We start from the raw sequence: 21,913 nt of genomic DNA on the forward strand, positions 1-21,913 counted from the left end.
CCACAACCTCTGTGATGGTGGGCAGGAACCTTACCACTGCACCACCCGAGCACCCTCAAATTGATACTATTTGTTTGAAAAAGCTTTATACCAAGCTACCGTGCCTACACTAACAGTAAATCGTGTTTTGGTGATTTTCTAACTTTCAAGTTGCAATGTTAGCACTGTTTACACTTAACGAAATGAACTGCTCACATCCACAGCTCACTTTAAACTCGGTTTGATTTCATTTGACACTTGCGTACACGTATATTTTCTCATGCCAATAAAGCTCCTTTGAATTGATTTGAAAGTTACAAATCTGACCACCCACTATCATAAGCTCAAGTTTATATCCCCCATGGCATGAGGGTGTTGATTGCTGAAAGGAACAACATGTTTCAACAAGAGACACCATTGTACTACACAGTATACGTTAGGCAATATGAGGACATCCTGTCATCATCACTGCCCTCCACCGCTAAGCTCTGCAGCGTGATTCATTCACCACATTCCACCACTGTTATGGTGGAAGAAGACTTTTATGTAAGTAAAAGTCGCAATACCACAAAGTAGAAACTAGAAGTACTGAGTCACAAGTAAAAGGGCTGTATTAAAATATACCGAAGTAGGCTATTGGCATCAAAACATACAGCACCAAATGTAAAAGTACTCATTTTGCAGAATGGCACATTTCACAATTATATTGTAATTAGTCATGCATTAATGTGTCATCACTTTAACGTTGCAGTCGGTAAAGGCGTGGCTGATTTTACTTACAATAGCCAGGGTGGATTAACCTAAAATAATGCATCATTTGTTAAGGGACTGGTAGGCAGGATTCTGAAATGGCCTCCTGTGACACTCAGAGTGAATAGACAAAATTAGTATTATCAATATAATGAGTATTACTGAGGACCAACTAAGATGAAGTATACAAATATATAGGCCTATATATAGTTAGCTTTTTACCCAGTTTTCGCCCCAATTTAGTCATTGTGCCAATTCCCACACTTTCTGTGTTGTCACTGCTGTTGTATCCTGCTGACTCACCGGGAGGACGTATAGGGCCTTCGTCCTACACCTCCCGCGGCCCGCGCCACCCAACACTCACTGCTGACAGTGACAGGCACCACCCCAGCCAGTAGGTTTAAGTGCAGTGACAATCATTGCGACCTGCTCACGGGGAATTTCCGGGGACCACCGACTCCTGGTGCTCCAGAACGGATGCAAAAGTGGTCGCGCCCCCTAGTGGAGGACCCCCACCACTGCAGCGCACATAAAATGCCGTAACTCGGGCTAGGAGCGACCGGGAGAGCCGGGGCCGGTACCCATGCGTCCACCTTGGCGGCGCAGAGACAGCCGTGCGTATAGCCTAGCGGCAGACCACGCCACTGCAGCCCGCTAAAAAGGCTGTAACTCCAATGGCTCTTACATGCGACCTGACGGTCGCTTATCTCTCGATTAGGGAGTCTTACTGGTAGATACAGTTATTTCACCCTGCCCCGCTCTCTCTCTCATATTATGCACAATGCACACATGCTGACAGACAGATAGACATAGATAGATAGATAGATAGATAGATAGATAGATAGATAGATAGATAGATAGATACTAGATAGATAGATAGATAGATAGATAGATTAAACGATTTGAATAAACATCATTTGACTAACAAACTTTGTTCCTCTAGTCTAGGCGACCAGTCAGCCAAGCAATCACAGAGTTATGACTGCACTCACTGTCCTTTCCGGGGTCCTTTCAGAGCATGGGAACCTTGGAACCAAAACTTTTTTCCTTTAGGCAGCGTAGACCAGGATTGACAGCTTCTCCGTCCAATGGGAGCAGAGCAGAGCGGGGGAGAAGGCGGGCCGTCCTGTTAAAGCGGTAGAGGTAGCAGTTATAGTTTCTCCCAGCAGACACACACATACACAGACGTTGGACTACTGTAGTGTGTTTGTCTGTTAGTTTAAAACGGAGCAGTCTGTTGTCAAGCGAGCGGCCGGCCTCGTGTTGTTATGGAACTGGACAAAATGGACGAGAACGACTGGAAATACCACGGAGAGGGAAACAAGAGTCTGGTGGTCTCACACCTGCAGGTCAGACCACCGCTAGCATGGCGGCTATGCTAACAGCTTCGCTGTGTGTGGCTCCCGGGGACTCCGTCCCTTCCAGGAGGACTACTGGGGGCTGCCGGGGCAAAAAGTTGTATTTCTGAACTACTTCCCAATGTCGTATCGAATACATAAAGGCATTTACATGTTCCCACGAATGTGCGTAACAAACGCGGGGCGAGAACACGACATGGCGCTGCGAAACGACTTGTTTTTTAAACGTTTTTTACCGAAAAAGCCTGTTCAAAATTTCACGTTCGGAAACATGGCAGCGCGCTCCCTCCCCGCTGCTGGTCGGGAGCGCGCTCCTGTGTGAAATTCCCAATCAGACGGCCAACAAAACCCGTTGTATTTCACTGCGGGAAACACTTTACGTATCAATATCACCCCGTTTTTACTGCAGACATGTGTGTGAACATGTCAGTAACTTTAAAATGTGACGGGGGTATAAAATGCGTACAAGGACTTTTCGCCTGGCATCCCCGGACAGTCCTCCTGGACGGCACGGCTACAGACAAGAAGCCGGGCAGTGGTGGAAAAAGTACTCATAGTAAAAGTATCACTAGATTCAATACTGCACAGTGCACACTATTAGTGTTACAAGTAAAAGTCCGGAATTCAACATTTCCTTTAGTAAAAGTTCATAGGTAAAACAAAAAAGTACTCTTATCTTTTGTTTTCAGAATGTTCTGTTTCACATGTATAAAATACTTACATACTTTGGCAATTTGAAAATGGCAGATCTACAAACTCACGAATCGATGCAAGCAAAATAGTTTGCTGAAGTGGTTATTGTGTTTTGTAATAACAATCGAAATCTAAGTATTGTATTTATTAATAAAGTTATCAAATAATTGTAGTTAAGTAAAAGTACAATAATTGCCTCTGAGATCAGAAGTAGCAGAGTAAAAGTATAGAACTTTGCAAATATCCACTAAAAATACCTAAACATTATACTTAAGTGCAGTACTCAAGTAAATATACTTAGATACTTTCCACCACTGTAGGCTAAGCTAACTTGTTGGGAATGTTGTAGCGCGGCTAAAACTTTATTAATTAACGCAGAATGTCGCTCAAAGTGTCGCACGGCGTGTGCCGTTCACGACATGTCAATACTAACGCTGACACAAAAGTTGACAAAGTGATAAATGGCAGCTTCAAAGAGCTCCACTCCATCTGTCACTGTGTGAGGGGTTAGCATGTTAGCTTAGCGTTCACTTAGCGGCACATCCTAGGATAAAAACGCCATGGATTAGTATTTGACGTCACATGCAGGCGTGAAGTAGAGGAAGTGCATGCTAAACGGACAGAAAATGACGTATTTGCAACCGAGGGAAAGCATAGACATCTATGAGGAATAGAGTTGTCGTTTTCCTCATGTTGAAATTACGTCATTGTCATTTAGCAGCGAGGGTGGCACGGCTAGAAAGTCGTGCACGCGCTTATGGTGATGTGACGTCACTGACGTATCCTTTGTTTTTAATCGAGCCGTTAGCTTGACACGTTGAACTGCTAACGTCATAACACTATTATTCCTGGGTGAATTCCTTCAAAATGTTTCATGTTTTCAAGGTGCATTCAATTTTTTTTTTGAGAGCAGATTTACAAGCTCAGCGTTGTGAGCTTGCTGATTGGCCCGAGTGTAAAGTAGGGCTTAAGTGGTTAAAAGTGTAATTTGAGTAAAACAAATACGAATATAGAATGATGTGATCATTTCCCCGGCTAACGTGGATAACTTCTCTTCTCTTTGAGGTGACTTTGAGTTCAATTGAATATGTGACACTGAACTGAAGGTTTCAGGTTGAGTCAAACTTGGGTGTTGCCTTTTTAGAAAGTGACCCCCCCCCCCCCCCCCCCCACACACACACACAAAAAATTGACACATTTGATTTTCTGGGTGAGGGTCCCCAGTTCAAAGTTCAAACATGATTATTTTGGAGAGTATCAGCCTGAAAAGGTTGAGAACCACTACGCGATAAGGTCGTTCCAACATAACATCCCTCCAACATGTTCTGATTGGGCTCGAACTTCTAGCCTGTGAAATAATTGTGAAATCAAACTGCTCCTCATTTTGAAGAAGGCCCCCTCAAGGACAGAGAAGCACTGTATTAAGAAACACTATGGTTGAGTGAACACAACAATGTCCAAGAAGAAATTAATGAACACACACACGCGCGCGCGCGCGCGCGCGCGCACACACACACACACACACACACACACACTGAAATGTATGAGTCACAGTGAAAGAATGGATTTGTGATTCTGTAGGGTTAACTTAACACCTCATATGAGTCACATCCCAGATGCTGGTACATGATACCAGCATGAGTCCCATGAGAAAAGAGAAGGTGTGTCTTGGGAGTTTTTGGAAAGTTTTTTTTTTTGTTATATCTATATTTTGATAGTATTCATTGCTATAGATTGTTTGTCTTGTAACAGCTCTTTAATAAACAGAAAATACATTTTCAGGCAGGTTGACCATTTTCAACTAACCAGGAGAGTAGGAGAGTACCCATTTATCAGCTTCAGTTTGATATTGTTCCTATTTTGTCTGCTAATTTCTTTGCGTCTTCACTTAAAATCCTGTACGCCGTTCTCCGTTCAGAAAATGTGCTTAGGAACTTAGTACTTAGTAACCGCGGTGCGGCGATCTGATTTTAGATTGTTTTTATAAATTAAATCAAATTAAATTCCCTGGTTTCTCGAGCGAGGGAAACCTGGATCAACAGCCTTTTCTCAGGATTCTTGGGTTGTTGAGGTAGTAAATGAGTGAGAACCTATAAACCTTATGTGACAATGATGTTGATTCTGATTTGTGGCTCACAACTTGTGTGCTCATAGATTGTCTATTTTCACTAGGAATATGGGTGTGCACAATGCACATTGTGTCTTTACAAAAGTTTGAAAGCCACTGGCCTAGTACAGTATGACGAGACGGGCCGTCACAGCTGTTTCTGAAGACCTTTCTTGTTTAGAAGTGACTCAATGTCTCTCCTGTCTCTGCCCATTGCCTCCCCTTCGTTAAACTGTCTTGCATAAAGTAGAAAATACAAAGCGCCTCATCCAGTGACTCACAATGTCTCTCCTGTCAACAGCATTCCAGGGTTCTACGGTTACTGAAATACCCGACAGAAGACTCTGAAAACGCTCCCCAGGTGAGAGACATAGTGTGTGCTTTTGGCTGTTTCATAAAGATATTACATTTGCACTCTTTATTATTAACCAACCTGAACCCTAGTGTCTAACCCTGCAGTCTAATCTCGCCTATTTCCACAATAACAATCAAACAATACTGTAATAATGTAATCATAAATTATAATGTCCCCTTGCATAAATAAAAATGGCAACATTGTGTTTAATTTTAGACCAGCCAACTTTGAACCTGTTGCAGTAGAAAAACAAAACAACAAAAAGGGAATGGGAAGGAAACATTGGCACTTTCCGGTCATGATACAGTACTGTTAGATTTGTGGACTTGACTAGTAGAGTGTGACATGCATTGGGGTGCAATATGTCAGCATGTGTGGCTTTCATTTTGCTTGTATAGGTGTGACTGCGCTCACTGGCACTAAACACTCTCTCAGAAAGAACACTGCTACATCAGTGAACTCACTGAGCTCTAGACATCCTTTTCACGGCTCATCCTTTTCAGATGCTTATGAAGACATTCATGATTATCCCTATAATAGAAATTCACCATGAAACGATTTATGTAAGAGTTTTATCGGAATAAGAGATAAAATCTCATCCCGTGATCAAGTTGTGACCAAATAAAATGTGCCCCCTGATCTGAGTCATTTAATATTCACTAGCTATCTGCTGATACTGAATCCTGATAGGAGCTTTATATCGTCTCTGTCAGGTGGAAACTGCCCATGTCCAAAACTGTTACTTTTCAGGATTCAAAATCTAAAATTGCAAAAGTAGCAGATCTACAAGCTCAATACGCGTTGCCTTGCAAAGCATTTCGAGCTTGTAGATCTGCTACTTTTGATACTTTGTGTGATCAAGTAGGGCGTTCATTTCTGAAAAACTCAAAAGGTTAAAATACGGCGGAACGAGGTTTCTGCCCGACAGCAATGACATTTATCTACAGTAGGTAATACAGCTTGCACATTCCACACTACCCAGTACATTAGGGAAGGAATGGTTCACTGCTGGCCAGCCGATCCTGTTCTTGCAACAGAAGTGTATTCTCTCTTGGAGGATGGCAAGCGTCCATTGATTGTTGGTTTCTGCAGAAACTGCTTAGTGGTTTCCCCCAATGCAAAGTGGACGTTCTGCGGAACCCAACAACGTTTGAATGGTGGTCCTAGAATGAACACAGACAGAGTATTGTGTGTTTGTTTCCCACGTGCTGATGGCAGTAGAATGGGTCTGTGGGTCTGATCTTTAAGAAGCTAACTTCCGAGCCATCGCACTTTGTTTATGGGACCTAATGGCTGTGTTATTCTTGGGTGCGATCTACAAGTGCACAGCTTGTCGATCTGCTATTTTGGATGCACGACACCATGTAAATCACGCTTCATGTGGGTCAATATTTAATTTTATTAGTCTGTTTGTTGTGGAATACATTCAAACTGATGTAGCTGCTATTTCCTGCACATCCATCAACAGCTGATCGAAGCAAGCCATTCTCTTTAAAGTAATAAGCTGTTAATTGTAAAATATATAAATCGGTGCACTGACGCCTGGACCGCCACAGATCTTCTACTTTTGAAGCTTTTGTGTGATGCTGTAGTATGATCAAGTAGGGCAATAATTTATGAAAACCCAAAGTTAGAATATGGAGATAAGTTTTTTTTGGCCGACAGAAATGATATGATGGCTGACGTAGATCAGGTTTGGAATTTGATCTTGTTTAAATTTGAAATAGTGGATCCAGATGACTATCATTGAGATTGACATTGTGTGTGAGTGACATCACTAGTTATTACTGTTATTGCAGTTTCCTTTGTTACTCTACCGGGAAGCCAACCAGCAGTTGGCTTACTTACCAGGAAGTGCAGAATGGATATCGTTGCTGTCGGGCAGAAACCTCTTCTCTCCATGGACGGGTTTCTGGTCCACGTTACACTGATAAAACTAGATGCGTGCGCAGGGTCCGTACCAAAATTAGCCAATGAAACCAGCGCTCCCCAAAACAACAGGTTTGGGGATTGGACGTAATTGATTACATGATACAGTCAGCTGTGCATTTAGTCTCAATGTTTGTAAACAAGAAACCCGTCTGTAATCTAACATTTTCTATTCTTTCCTAAATGAACGCCCTACTTGATCATATTGGAGCTCAAAGCGCGTTTTGAGCTTGTAGATCTACTTTAATGTTGAATCTGAAACCTGCAAAGTAACAGTTTTGGACACGACAGAGATGATATAAACATTATCTTAGTATGAACCCAGGAACTCTGCAGAAGTGCCTTGCTCACAGGGTTTAGAATATGATGTTCGACACGGTCTGGTGACTCATTCTGCAAGACTTAATGTATGCGTGTTGATTTCTGCCTTTCTTTGTCTGTCTGTCAGACTACAGAACAGACATACAGACACATCCAGAACATTGTTGACTTCAGTAAGAACGTCATGAGGCCTCTACTGGGAGACAAGTTCGTCCACAGTGGAGTAAGACACACACACACACACACACACACACACACACACACACACACACACACACACACACACACACACACACAGAGACGCATACACAATATGAAAATACCAGCAATAATAATGACTGACTGTATTTTATGACGTTATCATTTTCTTTTTACTACAGGAAGTGGTCAAACTGCCTCTAGAGTTTGTCAGACAGCTGTCAATCAAAGTTCAACATCAGAGACCAGGTGAGACAGCTGTGCATTAGAGCTGGGATCGGGCCCATTTTTTCTGTCCGTTCCGAACCCGTGTCCGACAGTTTTCTGTCCGACCCGAGTCGACGTCCGAGCATTAATCATGAAAAAGCGTCCGACCCGAGCCGAGGCCCGAACCTTATGTTTTCAACGCTTAGTTTCTTTTTCTTTGAGGAAGCCACTGATTTACACTCACTAGCAAACGTGTTATAATGTGCAGTGAGTGCATGCAGCGTGCCTGCTTGTCACCCTTAATAATATTAAGCCACATTGTGGCGTGTGAAAGTGTTTTAGATAATTACATTACCTTACAAGTAGGCTACGTTGATTATTAAATAATATAACGTGCACTGCGCGTCTGGTGACTCTGGTCTGACTGCAGTCAGTGACTCGCTGCAGTCACACACTTAAAATCCTCTTTTACAAACGAATTAATTAATAAAGTATTCACACACAAACCTTTTCCACAGTTCAATCAATATCAAAATGTATTCAGTCTTACCAGCATAGACGAATCTGACATCTGCTTTTAATATCCAGCGTCCACAAACTCCAGTCCACAACAGCGGCCTTGGCCCTCTTTCTTAATCAAAAACTATTATTAATCCAACCATTATGGTTTCTGGGTTTACCGTTTTAGGCTTAGGCTACATTCAACATCGGCCTTTTTAATTATGTCCAATTGTCCATAATGTCCACGAACGAACGCAGCGGCATGGATGAAATTGACTAGTTGTATGTAGCAGCTTACAAATCGAACTATTTACATTAATCCAACCATTATGGTTTACATGTTGTTATGGAGGAAAAGGATAGAATCCACCGTGGACGGGTTCAGCGCTGTTCTTCTCTCTTCGACGACTCTTCCAGCTGTACTAAAGTTGCGTTCGCTCACATGTGCATGGTTGTCAAGACAACGCACTGAGCGTAGTCACGTGCACCAGAAAGACAAGGAAATAGCACACATAGAGACAATAGTTGTATCGTTTTACACTTTATTTTCTATAAATCAAAATTATGTCCGACCCGAATCGACGTCCGACAATTAATTGTGAAAATGCGTCCGGCCCGGGCCCGAGCCTGTCGGGCTTGTCGGGTCCCGTCGGATTTCGGTCGGGTATCCCAGCTCTACTGTGCATACATACAAACTCTGTTTAATCTTAAACAGCTTGCTACTAGCACAGAGCCTACATTTACAAACTGGCAAAATAGATTTCACATCTGAATTGGGACAAATGCCTGAAGCTGTTCTATGTGATGAAACGTTAATAATAAGTGTTCCTATTGATCAATGCCTACGCACCCGTCTCTGAGCTGATCAGGTTTGCATAAGACTTTGGTTCCTACATCTGAATTGGGAAATTATATTTACAAATTATGAAAACTATGTAACCAGTTTCTGTAAATGTGTATATGATTATGTAGTTTAACGGTTAGTAGAACACTGTAACAACGGTATACCATAATGTGTGTGTTGCAGAGTGGCGCTGTAACAAGGTGATGGACATCTACAGTGGCTGTGCTCTGTGCCTTCCAAACCTCACCTCGCCTCCATACAACCTGACCACACACACACCACCTCTCTGTATAGAGATAAAGGTAACACACACACACTCACAGCTGCTCTGCCCCTAGGTCTGTCCACCCACTCACTCACTCACTCGCTGCGTGACCTGTCCTTGGCTCTGTGGGCAAGCTCACTAAAGATCGAAAGTTGCATTGCCTCCGCGATGCGTTGCTGCTGACTAAACCAGAAAATGGCACTGCGCTGTTAGGAAATATTTTGCATTCAAGGCAAATTAACAAGGAAAGGCAACCTCTACGAAGCAAACCCATTTGCAAGCGTTGCTACAGAGCAGCGTTAACAAAAGATGCCAGCACAACAAAAGTAGCAATGCACCCGAAGGACCGGCCACGCTGACTTCTGTGATGAATGATTGGAGCCTTGTGACAGTTCCCCTTTCAACAACACTGAAGCATCAAACAACATGAGCCAGTAAATTGTTGATTTAAGTGCGTTGTCCTGTTTATGGCCCAGCAGCAATTACTCAAAGCTAAGCTGATTCCCCTCGGAGCTGAGGACGCATTGAGGCGTTTGGGGTTGATTCGACATTACGCTGACCCATTGGAAACGACAAAGCATCCGTGTCATTTTAGATTTTAGCTACATGTATAGCAATATGTGTTTTTCAGAAAACTCTTGGAACAGTGGTTCTCAACAATAGCAGAATGTACTGTGTACAAGCTCGCATGTCTGTGAGCTTGTATACATTCTGCTATTATATCTGTTAAGTGTTCAACAGTGAATTTATTTAACACAAATCTTGGAGGTCCTTGGCACAACATCTCTTCAGGACTACTGGTTTAGAAGGCATTTGCAGAATCGTCTTAACTCTTTTACAGCCGTATGGAGATGCCCATATTAAAACCGTAATATACTGGACATCATCTGTACTCAAATTAGCCGACCGTAATTTTCCGTACTAGGTCATTAAAAATGAAATAAGTGATAATGATCGAAAAAAAAAAAAAAAAAAAACGATCGCTAGCCCTTCTCCGTCTCACCACCGGTCTAACCAAGACGACTTGGCCAAAATCCCCACTATATGCCAATGGAGATCCAGATATTTACGGTGAGCTTATGACCGGGGGAACGAAAAAAAGAAAACAACGGCGCCGTCCAAGATGAGGGGGGGGGGTGGGGTGATGTTTATAAACATAATATTATGTCTCAGATCATAATACAATATTAGAAATTTCCGGCTAATCCACAGACAAGCCATTCTGGACAGACTGGGAAAGTGTTAATAGGTTGGAAAGTCCCTTGCTGGTCCTACCGAGTCAGACAGACGTTTCCGTCAGACGTTAGCCTCATGTCTAGATAACTTCCATCTTAAACACTTCATATCTGAATGAGGCTGCTGTCTGTCTGTCACACAGCACATGCTACTGACCTCATTATAATGTCATTACAATGTTATCTACTAGCTTCTCTGTCCTGTCTGTCTGTCTTTCCGTCTTTATGTCTGTCCAATCCCTTAAGACAGGAATTTGTTATACATTTTAATCCATCTATACTTAGTAGGGATGTGAATCTTGACCACTGAGGCGATACGATACGCATCACGATACACTCCCAGCGATACGATATAATTGCGATACATTGAAATCTTGCCGATACGATACATCACGATACACCCCTGACCCCGATACGATGCGATATGATTCACGATATTTTGCGATACACCCCTGGTCCTTACGATGCGATACGATTCACGATTCGGTGCGATTCAACACAATGCAAAGGATTTATATTAAAGCCCATGTAAATTTCCCCCCAAAAAAATTACTAAAAATGCATTATATTTAATTTCCAAACAATTTATTGTTTCACTGTAGTACTAGGCTCTGTCTAACAATCCAACTTATTGAAATCTGGGAGAAAACTCCTTGCTGGCTGGTAAAATTGTTTGATTAATACTATATCATTATTATATATCATTACATCCTCAACAGGTGGTCAGGGACCCCTAGGGTCCTCAGAGTTATGTGAGGCAGCCAAATATTAATAGTTAGTTTTTACAGTAACCAATTGAACCCTAGCAAGTAGCAACACTATGGGGGAACATTAGCCAATACATTAACACTTATTGAGGGTTTAAGAGATAATAATTCATGGATTATAATGAATAACATAAATCCATCATATTAATAGAAAAGATAATGTGTGAACAAATAAACACAACATGTATTAATGTCACTGATGAAATAGTGCTGTCAAACAAGTCTCTGACAAGTTTTAATCTGCAACAGTTTTATATAATAGCCTACAGTAGTCTAAAATAACCTACAGTGGGGGTCCCTGCTTGATCTCTCTCTTCTCAGTTAAGGAGCCTTGACCTGTATTATTATTATATTGTATGAATATAATCTAGGATTTTGCCCTTTCTAGCCAAAATGTTTCAAAACGTAGATATTTGAGTCACAACGCAACGCGTTGTGAGCTTGTAGGTCTGCTATTTAGGTGCGTGCGCGACACCGTCGAGCTGCCAAGTATAAATCAGGCTCCAGCCTCTCTTTGCAGAGGGAACAGCAGCAGCAGAAGAGTGTTCTGCCTGCTACAGTAACAAGTTGTGAAACAGTGTCAAATACTTTGTTTTAATCGCTAGCTGCACGCCCAGTATCGTTGTTGTAGTTCATACGTGTGTGTAGTTAAAGCGTGGAAGCTTCTGCTTTGTTTAAATCAATTCCGTCGCAGACTCAACAAGAAGAACAAACGGGTGTGGAATGTGGATCATAATATCACGCAGCGTGCTCCAGTCCAGTGACACAACAACGGATCACATCAGCGAACATTGGACAGGGATGTTATAAAGCTAAACGTGGTACTAATCTTGCATGTTTAACCAGTGGGCTCACGAGTGCTGTCTGTCTGTCTCTGCATTCCGTCGGGTCGGGTGTTCACTGCGCTCCGCTGAGTAGAGCAGAGCAGCCAGTGCTGCTGTAAAAGACGCATGTCTTTAGAGTCGCTACAAGTGCTTTTTGGGGGGAGGGCTGATGGGGCATTCAATGCGCCTCGGAAACACAGTATAGAATGAAATACTATTATGCAAAAACCGATCCAACCGTGGAATGTACCGATCCAGGTCACTCACGATACGATACATCACGATTCCAGCCGTCAATTGTACCGATCCACCCTGAATGAACCGATTCACTCGTATCGCGCACGTTTGTATCGCGATTACGATCCGTACCGGTATATCTTCGCATCCCTAATACTTAGTTGATCGGAGTTGGCCCAGTATTTGGTTTACATTTCCTGTGTGTGTGTGTGTGTGTGTGTGTGTGTGTGTGTGTGTGTGTGTGTGTGTGTGTGTGTGTGTGTGTGTGTGTGTGTGTGTGTGTGTGTGTGTGTGTGTGTGTGTGTGTGTGTGTGTGTGTGTGTGTGTGTGTGTGTGTGTGTGTGTGTGTGTGTGTGTGTGTGTGTGTGTGTGTGTGTGTGTGTGTGTGTGTGTGTGTGTGTGTGCGCTTTGCATGTGTTTTGTATTTCAGCCTAAATGTGGCTTCCTGCCTTCAGCTCGACACGTCAGTAAAGACATCAAAACCAAGATATGTCGCTTCTGTACTCATCAACACTACAAGGTAACTATAGTTACATTACTGTACATATATTACATTGCATGGTATTCCAGTTACATATCACTTTACACAGCCACTATGCCCATAATGTGAACAATACTTTATCTTTGTTGGAGATACGTAATGTGTGTCTTTATTTGGGTCTTAAATTACATTTGTTGAGAGATTTTAAAAGGGTCTTAAAAAGTCTTTAATTTAATTTCTAAATGGTGCAAGAACCCTGACATTGCATTACATTGCTGAGGTCAAATGGGAAGTGAAGGAGTAATAATCAAGCACAAAGTGTTTAAAATGTGACTGTAATGTCATGTGAAACTTTACAAAACATGTTTATAGTTATAGGTCACATGCGTTGTGATCTGTATTGACATAGGGCTACACTGTGTGTGTGTGTGTGTGTGTGTGTGTGTCTGTCTGTGTGTGTGTGTGTGTGTGTGTGTGTGTGTGTGTGTGCATGCGCACACTTGGTTTGTTTACTGTTGATTGAGGAAAGGATGTTGCACACTAGGCTAATCATCTGGAGACCCCCCCCACACACACACACACAAAGATAATCATTTGGGGACTGAGTCATTGGATTACGTATGGCTGGTATAATCAGGCAAATTACAACAGTAAAAACCTGATCGATGTGCACTAGACATGAGTATATGCAATGGCCAATGTAACGATGTATATACACATCGTGCCTTCCACTACACCATTTCACTAAGGTATATTTCCATTGCAATTATTTTACAGCTTCGAAATTTTGATTTATATTGACCAATTTGGCTATGAAAGTCAACAAATAAAAAACACAATTGAAGATGAGATTGTCTGAGACAATCAGTGTCTGTGTAGAGATGGATAGAACTAAGATCAACTAACATCCTGATCCCATAATATTGCATAAAGCTCCAGTGGTGGCCTACCACGTCTAGTTACTTATATACCATACAGTTATATTGTTTTTTATAATTAAACCATTTTACATATTGTTGCACCTGAATCTCATACATATTTTAAGTTCTGTATTGTTAACAGATTGAAGTGACAGTATTTTTGTGTTTTTCCAGGTGGCCAATGGGAAGTGGAAGAGACCCAGTCTCTACTGCCCTCTAGACCTGTTCTCAGGGTACTGCATCTACTATACTACTAATGCTGTTACTACAGTACTTTACTATTCCTGACACTTCTAATGCTATACTACTTTATTACTAATACTATATTTCTCCTGTTACTTATGATATATCACTTTATTACTAATACTATTATTACTACTACTACTACATACTGCTACTCCTGATACTACTAGTACTACTACTGGTACAATCTCCTTTCTAATTTATTGGAGCTTTAACGTGTTGTTCGGAATGGTATCAGTCCACTGACTGTGTGTGTTTTGTGTGTTTAGGAACAAGCAGAGAATGTACTTTGCCATCAAACACTTGATAGAAGAACCACAAAACAACTTTAAAATATTCAAGGTGAGCAGAACATCCTGTGTGTCTGTCTGTCTATCGGTCTGTCTGTCTGTCTGCCAGCCAGGGTAGAGTTCTCAAATTCTGCCCGAACCCGACCATACCCGAACCCGACCGACATTTAGGGTAGGGCCTAAAATGTAAGCTAATTAGTCGGCGGGTAGGGCCTCGGGCTCAATGAAAAAATAAAATATTTGTTTTAATTATTTTATTACTATTAGTATATGATAGACCCGACCATACCCAACCCGACCCGATGTTTTCGGGCCGGGTAGGGCCTAAAATGTATGCTAACTAGTAGGGCCGGGTAGGTCCAGGCCTTAATTTTCAGGCCTGTTGAGAACTCTAAGCCAGGGTGCTCAAGGTAGTCTCTCACTCTTTCTCTCTCTCAGGGTGGGCAGTGTATATACGGAGGTAAAGAGGGCAGTGAGGACTTCCAGGATTTGAACTCGCTCCTGCAGCACCTCAGACCTTACTTCCTGTCTGGAACGCCCAGGCTCAACGGTCACCTGGCCAACAAGGCTGTCCTTAATGACCTCATACAGGTACAAGTCTGTGGTTGGTACCGGTCTGCTCCCAGTACAACAGTAGTAGACTGTGGTCGTACCGGTCAGCTCCCAGTACAACAGTAGTAGTCTGTGGTTGGTACCGGTCAGCTCCCAGTACAACAGTAATAGACTGTGGTCGTACTGGTCAGCTCCCAGTACAACAGTAGTAGACTGTGGTTGTACTGGTCGGCTCCCAGTACAACAGTAGAAGACTGAGGTTGTACTGGTCAGCTCCCAGTACAACAGTAGTAGACTGTGGTTGTACTGGTCAGCTCCCAGTACAACAGTAGAAGACTGTGGTTGTACTGGTCAGCTCCCAGTAGACTGTGGTTGTACTGGTCAGCTCCCAGTACAACAGTAGTAGACTGTGGTTGTACTGGTCAGCTCCCAGTACAACAGTAGAAGACTGTAGTACAACAGTAGTAGACTGTGGTTGTACTGGTCAGCTCCCAGTACAACAGCAGTAGACTGTGGTTGTACTGGTCAGCTCCCAGTACAACAGTAGTAGACTGTGGTTGTACTGGTCAGCTACCAGTACAACATGTAGAAGACTGTGGTCGTACTGGTCAGCCCCCAGTACAGCTCCCATTACAACAGTAGAACACTGGTTGTACTGGGCAGCTTGTGCTATACCCGTATTCAGTACATTTAATCTGACCCCTTTTTTAGTTTAGCAAAGTTGGTTCCCCTGTAATTAATTGCCTATTGTTGTTTTTATGCCATGCTTAACCCTGTAGCACTTTGAGATTTGCAAGACTGTAAAGTGCATTATAAATAAAATGCCTTATTATGTTAACCAGTATCTTAAATATGATCAAAATTAGTCACACTAATTATAATAATCAAAACACAGGTGTTGGTGAATGCTCTGCTGAACACCGGAGGGGATGAGCGAGGGATGAGGTTGGAAAGAGGAGGAGGTGAGGGGCGGGGCTTCTGTGAGGCCAGCCTCCTCACTAGAGAGCTGATTAGAAACAGTAAGTCCGTCTGTGTCTGTCTGTCTGCCTGCCTGTCTGTCATTGTGTTCATTTTCATAGATATCGCTGTTGTTGGGCAGAAACCTATGTCCATATTTAAACCTTTTGTGTCTTTTCGTAAATGAATGCGCTACTTGATCATGGTACGTTACACAAGCATCAAAAGTAAAGTAGCAAATCTACAAGCTCGAAACTCTTCGAAGTGACTCGTTTTGAGTTTCTCGACTTTTGCCATTTTTGAATTTGAATCCTGAAAAGTAGTTTTGGACATAGGTTTCCACCCGACAGACTATTTATAAATATGACCCATACTCTTGCTGTTAGCATATTACTTTGTACGGTTAGTTATATTTAGTTAAATTGATTCAGTTAATTTAGTGACAGTGAACATAATACAGTGAAACCAGAACAATGGTGCTGTTGACCCTGCAGGTTGCCCAGGTCTCCCCAGAGACTGCGTTCTGTCCAGGATTCTTCACACTCAGATGTTGGACAGTTTGGACATCGAAGGTCTGCATCCTCTGTACCGCCGTCTGGAACAACACCTCAAACTGTACCCCGAAGACCGGTAACCACAGCAACCAACACCCACAACTCTTTACCATAGCAACAACGCATTAAACATGAACTGTTGCAACATCACCTGAAACTGTTAGTTGTGTTTTGTAGAATTTGATGTGTAGAACTATAGCAGCCACAAGCTGTTGTACCAACGCTGTCAAAAACAAATGTGAAAACCTCAAAATCAGACACCATTTTTTAATCGGTGTGTGAGATTGAAAATTGGTTAGGATTTTCAAACTGCTGTGTGAATCCAGTTTTACTGGAAACACTGCAAAAAATGCCCTGTTGGAGAAGCTTCTTGCTGTGAGGCCATCAGCGTTAACCACTGAGACACTTTATCTCTCTACACTAGACGATTTACAGGGTTCCCAAAATATTTTTCCAGTACTGGAAAAGTTTTCGAATTGATCAAGGGTCCTGGAAAAATAGCTATGCATTGTCTTTGGTTATTGATTTTGTTAATACCTCTGAAATGACAAATTAAACATTGGCCAAATTGTCAAAATTAGAGGCAGAAATTGTGAAAATAGCAGATCTACATGCTCACAACGCCTGCGAGGCGTTGTGAGTATGTAGATCGTCTATTTTCACAATAAAACCGTGTTATACATAATTCCTCTGCTCTTAGTGCTCGTCAGGGTGCCGGGGTCCCCAGTTCAAATATGATTATTTTGTGGGTCACGGCCAGAAAAGGTTGATGACCACTGCCATACACTACCTGTCTTTGGGCATTTCGCATAGGTGTAAGCGACTCGTTATTGAGCTGAATTATTGTTATATAGTCCTGGAATTCGGGTTAAATATTCTGGAAAGGTTTTGGAAATGAATTGGTAAAGATGTGTGGGAACCCTGGATTTACAGGGTGTGTGTGTTCCTATACTATGAGGACCAAATGGACCATTTGCTGTGGTCCTCACAAGACAAATGGTGGTTTTATGGTTGAAAATAGATAGGTTTACACTTGGAAAGATATTAGGATTATACAAAAGTTAGGTTTATTAGGGGTTCGAATTAGAGTTAAACAAGATTTATACTTAGTTGTGTGCCAACTTATTTGCCGTCTTTAGGCTTACGGTTAAATATGGCAACGTTTTTAAAAAAATACATTCATAAAATCGTCCTAAAATGTGTGTGTCTGTCAGGAGTCGCCTCCAACTGGATGGACCGTATAATGCAGCCTTCTTGGAGAGGATCCAGAAATGTCCTCCTGAAGACGACGGCTCTATAGATTACGCTGCTGCCAAGGTTTGACTCTACTAGGGACTATACACTCCTCTATGAACATTTACATACTGCACACACCACTATACACATTTAAACGTTGAATCCTTTGTTTTACTGGCAGTATGGAAAACCGCAGGAACAATGTTACTCAAACATCACAATTTTTACATATCGTGTTAAATGTTTAGGAATCGGCGCTAGTGTGGGGGGCTGCCAGTGTTGCCAGACGTACGATAATTATCGTATTTGTACGATAATTTGACCCTCTGTACGATGTACGATCAATAATTCCAAAAATGCCCAAATGTACGATCATTTCGGCATATCATCAAAAAGAGCGTGAATTCACTATTTTCCCTGGCTGCTGATCTGGGATCTGGTTTGGCTTCTCAAAATAAGCCAGGAAATCAGTCAATCTGACCCTAGATCTGCATTAAAAACACTGGTTGCATCTTTCCAGACCAGTTTCAGGCTTTTTGTGTAAGCTCCAAGAAGTTGCCTGCCTCCACACAGCATATCTGATGCGTTTTTGTCACGCAGGAGTCTAAAACGAGGTCGTTTCTTACACTAAAGACGCATTTTTTGGTGAAATTGCGTTTTTACGGGAGTGATTTCTCTTTTTTTGGCCGTGTACGATAGTTTCATGTCAAATACGATAATTCTGAGCCTCCGGTACGATAATTCAACATTTCCCATCTGGTAACACTGGGGGCTGCTTTCACACTGTTGGTGGCACATTGGGACTTGGTCATATTACATTTTCATGGGATTTAACTTAGTTTAAATCCATGCATTATGGGAAAAGCATAAGGGGTTGTGAGTGGAGGAGCGCTTTGGACACGAGCACTTCTACAAGCTCGCTATTACTAACATTTCTGTTCAAGGTGACAGACTTACTGCTAACGACTACCGTTTTTTTTGGGGGGCACAGGTGCATCAGTACCGCGTTGCCATGACGGCAAAGGATTGTTCCATCATGGTTGCCTTGGTTCCCTGTGGCGAGGATGAAAGGTGAGGAAGGAGATGACATCGTCATGATGGCCTCACGTCTGGTCAGATGCCTACCAATGGGTCTACTCCAGACCAGTGGTTCCCAAACGTTTTAGCCCGTGACCCAAAAGAGAAATGAGACGTTTGCCCAAAACTAGTGAAAATAGCAGATCTACAAGTTCACAATGTGTCGCTTCGTGCCACGTTGTGAGCTTGTAGATCGTCTATTTTCACTACATTTGTTTTCTAATTTATGGAATTTCTTTGTTTTTGATTTATTCATGAAATTATTTAGAACTTTTTTTCTTTTTTGAAAACGTTTTGAAATGATGATAATTAATAACGAAATGTAGGAAACAAAAAATTAAAGGGACCCATAAAATAGGTCCCGACCCAGTGTTTGGGAAACAGTGGTCTATACAGTATATTGTCGATTTCTTATTAATAACTTCTCCCCATTCCCTCTCTTCCCCTCCTCCCTGCCTGCAGTCTGTCAGGTCAGATGAAGGCCAGAGACCTCCTGTGCTCCTCCAGGTCCTCGGCCCCTCGCTTCTCCTTCTCCATGTCCATCCTGGACCTGGACCCCAAGCCCTTCGACAGCGTCCCCCGCCAGCTGCTCCTGGACCACCAGATCGTCTCCTTCTACCTGAGAACCAAGGACCCTCTGGACAGAGAGCCGGAAGAGGACTGCTGCACCCTGCTCTTCCACCCTGTCTGAACGCCCGGCACCCCGATTTCGCCACAAAAACAGCAGACCTACAAGCTTGCAAAGCGATTCGCCTTGCAGGTCTTTCGCAAGCTTGTAGGGCTGCTGTTTTTGTCGCGCGATGGCACGCCGCGCGACGTGTCGCGGACGCGAGCTTGTACGTCTGCGATTTCTTTTGCGACGGGGCATAAATTAGGCATGAAAAGAACCTCCATCACTGCTGCTAAACCAACCCGGTGCTCCGCAGACGGACGGACGGACGGACAGACACACGGAGGGCAGCCATGTTGAAGTGGCAACACTGGAATCATCTCCAGAGGATTCCTACAACAACCAACAAGTAATGAAATGCTAAACAAATAAAATACATTAATAAACTGAGGTCAAAACCCGAGTGTGAAGAGTTCTACTGTTGGAATCACAGAGAGAGAAAAAGAAAATGTATATAAATATATACCCCCAGGACTTCCTGTTACAATCTGCACACTCCTGATGTCTGGCCAATGAGCAATGAGTTTGTTTTGGCTAAATAGAGTGTGGTACCAGGACTGGGGTTGGTTGGTGGTACAGGACTGTTGGGTTTGAATGACACTGCTTCTTACGACCTTCAGTCGCATGACGTCTGCGGGGATCGAACCTACGACCACCTGGTGCGAGGTCACCAGTACCACTACAACAGGAAGTCATGGATCGGAAACGGAAACCAAAACTTGCCTCAACACGCCCACCTGTCCTGGCAGGAAGCCAATAGGAGCTCACTGAAGGCCGATCTCATTAAGATTTCCTGTTTTTTTTTTCTTGTCTGATTTTTAATATTATTTATTGGAAATGAATGGGCTTATTTTTTCTCTTTTTTTTATTTTTTAAACTGGAGCACTGATTCGCCTCCTGGATCCCTAACGGGGGCGTATGTGGCGACAACGACCCCAGATCCTAATCTGACTACGCCTCCTCTGCAGTCTTCATGGCAACGCTGTTGAAGGTGGAGTGATGGCAAAAAAACCCTAGTGTTTCTCAATGTCTGCATAGAAGCCCACCATGGGTCCAAATAAAGGACACTTTAGGGTCTGTAACTCTGTATCTTTTGGGCGCTAACTGTAAAATCCTCAAGTGTTCATTCAGTTACAGACCCGTGTGGGGCCATTTGGACCCCTGGTGGTCCTCGGACCTGATGTTGTGTGAACCAGTGACTTAACTCAGTGTTTCTCAAACTTCTAAATGTCAGGGTCTCCCCTTAACTCTGACAGTGTACAAATAACGGGTCCATTTGGTTCCATTTGTACACTGTCAGAGTTACAGACTTGTATGGGTCCATTTAGACCCCCTAAAAGGAACCCACAGAGTCCCTGGAATCCACTTTGAGAAACACTGACTTAACTGATGAGTGATGAAATAACCTTGGCTTCTGCGTATATGTGATGTCATTTCCTGACCTCAGCCATATTTGGTAGATTGATTGTAGGTCCGGGTCGTACCCAGAGCCATACACATAAGACAAACTTAACTTCCTGTCATGTTTTTAGTGCACTATTCTGTGTGTTCTGCCATTTTGTCACACAAATTCTACGGTCAAATAGGTTTTTGAGAGCACCCTTTTTCTTAACTTTGTATTGAAGCGTGGACGCTGTTGCTAGCAGCGTTTTGTTTACATATCATCACCATGGAGACGCACCAGTCATGGAGCATAACGCTTGAATCCAACATGACTAGTGGGAACTAAAGCCGCCAAACTGTTTTTCTTTTTGTACCACAATAAAGATGGCGAGGCGTCTAGTGTCCAATCTGGTGCACCTTCCCGTCTGCTTCAAACCACTTTTATTGACATTGTCAAGCAGTAGATGGCTTATCAACACCATGGTCTGAATGGAAGAGTAGAGAGACCACCTCCACGTCAGCACGTCAGTTAGTTCAATGTATAGCAGGGTTCCCCCAATAGGTGGCCCGTGGGCCATTTGCGGCCCGCGGGGGGCTACTGTCTGGCCCCCACCAACCCCAGTAATAATGGTGGTATAAGAGTAGCAACAACACTAGTATTTCGTCGTTGTCGGGTGGAAATCTCGTATCTCCAAATTTGTACGTTCTTTTCGCAAATCATGCAAGGCCGTTGCACAAAAGTAGTGAAAACAGCAGATCTACAAGCACACACCGCCTCGCGGTTCGAGGCGTTGTGTGCTTGTAGATCGGCTGTTTTCACTAGTTTAAATCATCTTTAAAATGATAAATGCAAAACAAAGGTTTTTGGACATACAAGATTTTCACCAGACAACAACGATATCTGAACTGTCACTGGAGTAACGCCACCGTTGCCCCCTGCAATGTTGTGGCCCTCGGCTTGGTACCCTAGACATAATTCA

The 21,913-nt window shown here is 42.8% G+C and overlaps 1 protein-coding gene across 1 annotated transcript; it reads left to right on the plus strand.

Moving 5' to 3' along the window:
- The first annotated feature begins 1,915 nt into the window (after positions 1-1,915).
- Positions 1,916-20,378, plus strand: ippk (inositol 1,3,4,5,6-pentakisphosphate 2-kinase). Its single transcript, XM_080727870.1, has 14 exons — positions 1,916-2,078; positions 5,189-5,248; positions 7,620-7,715; positions 7,873-7,939; positions 9,426-9,544; positions 13,001-13,090; positions 14,146-14,204; positions 14,484-14,556; positions 14,943-15,095; positions 15,952-16,075; positions 16,508-16,643; positions 17,782-17,884; positions 18,795-18,874; positions 19,343-20,378. Exons 1-14 carry the CDS (start codon positions 1,998-2,000, stop codon positions 19,569-19,571), a joined length of 1,470 nt encoding a protein of 489 aa, XP_080583996.1. The 5' UTR covers positions 1,916-1,997; the 3' UTR covers positions 19,572-20,378.
- Positions 20,379-21,913: the final 1,535 nt, after the last annotated feature.

Source organism: Nannobrachium achirus, assembly GCF_963921795.1.
Source record: "Nannobrachium achirus genome assembly, chromosome: 6".
Taxonomy (NCBI): Eukaryota; Metazoa; Chordata; class Actinopteri; order Myctophiformes; family Myctophidae; genus Nannobrachium; species Nannobrachium achirus.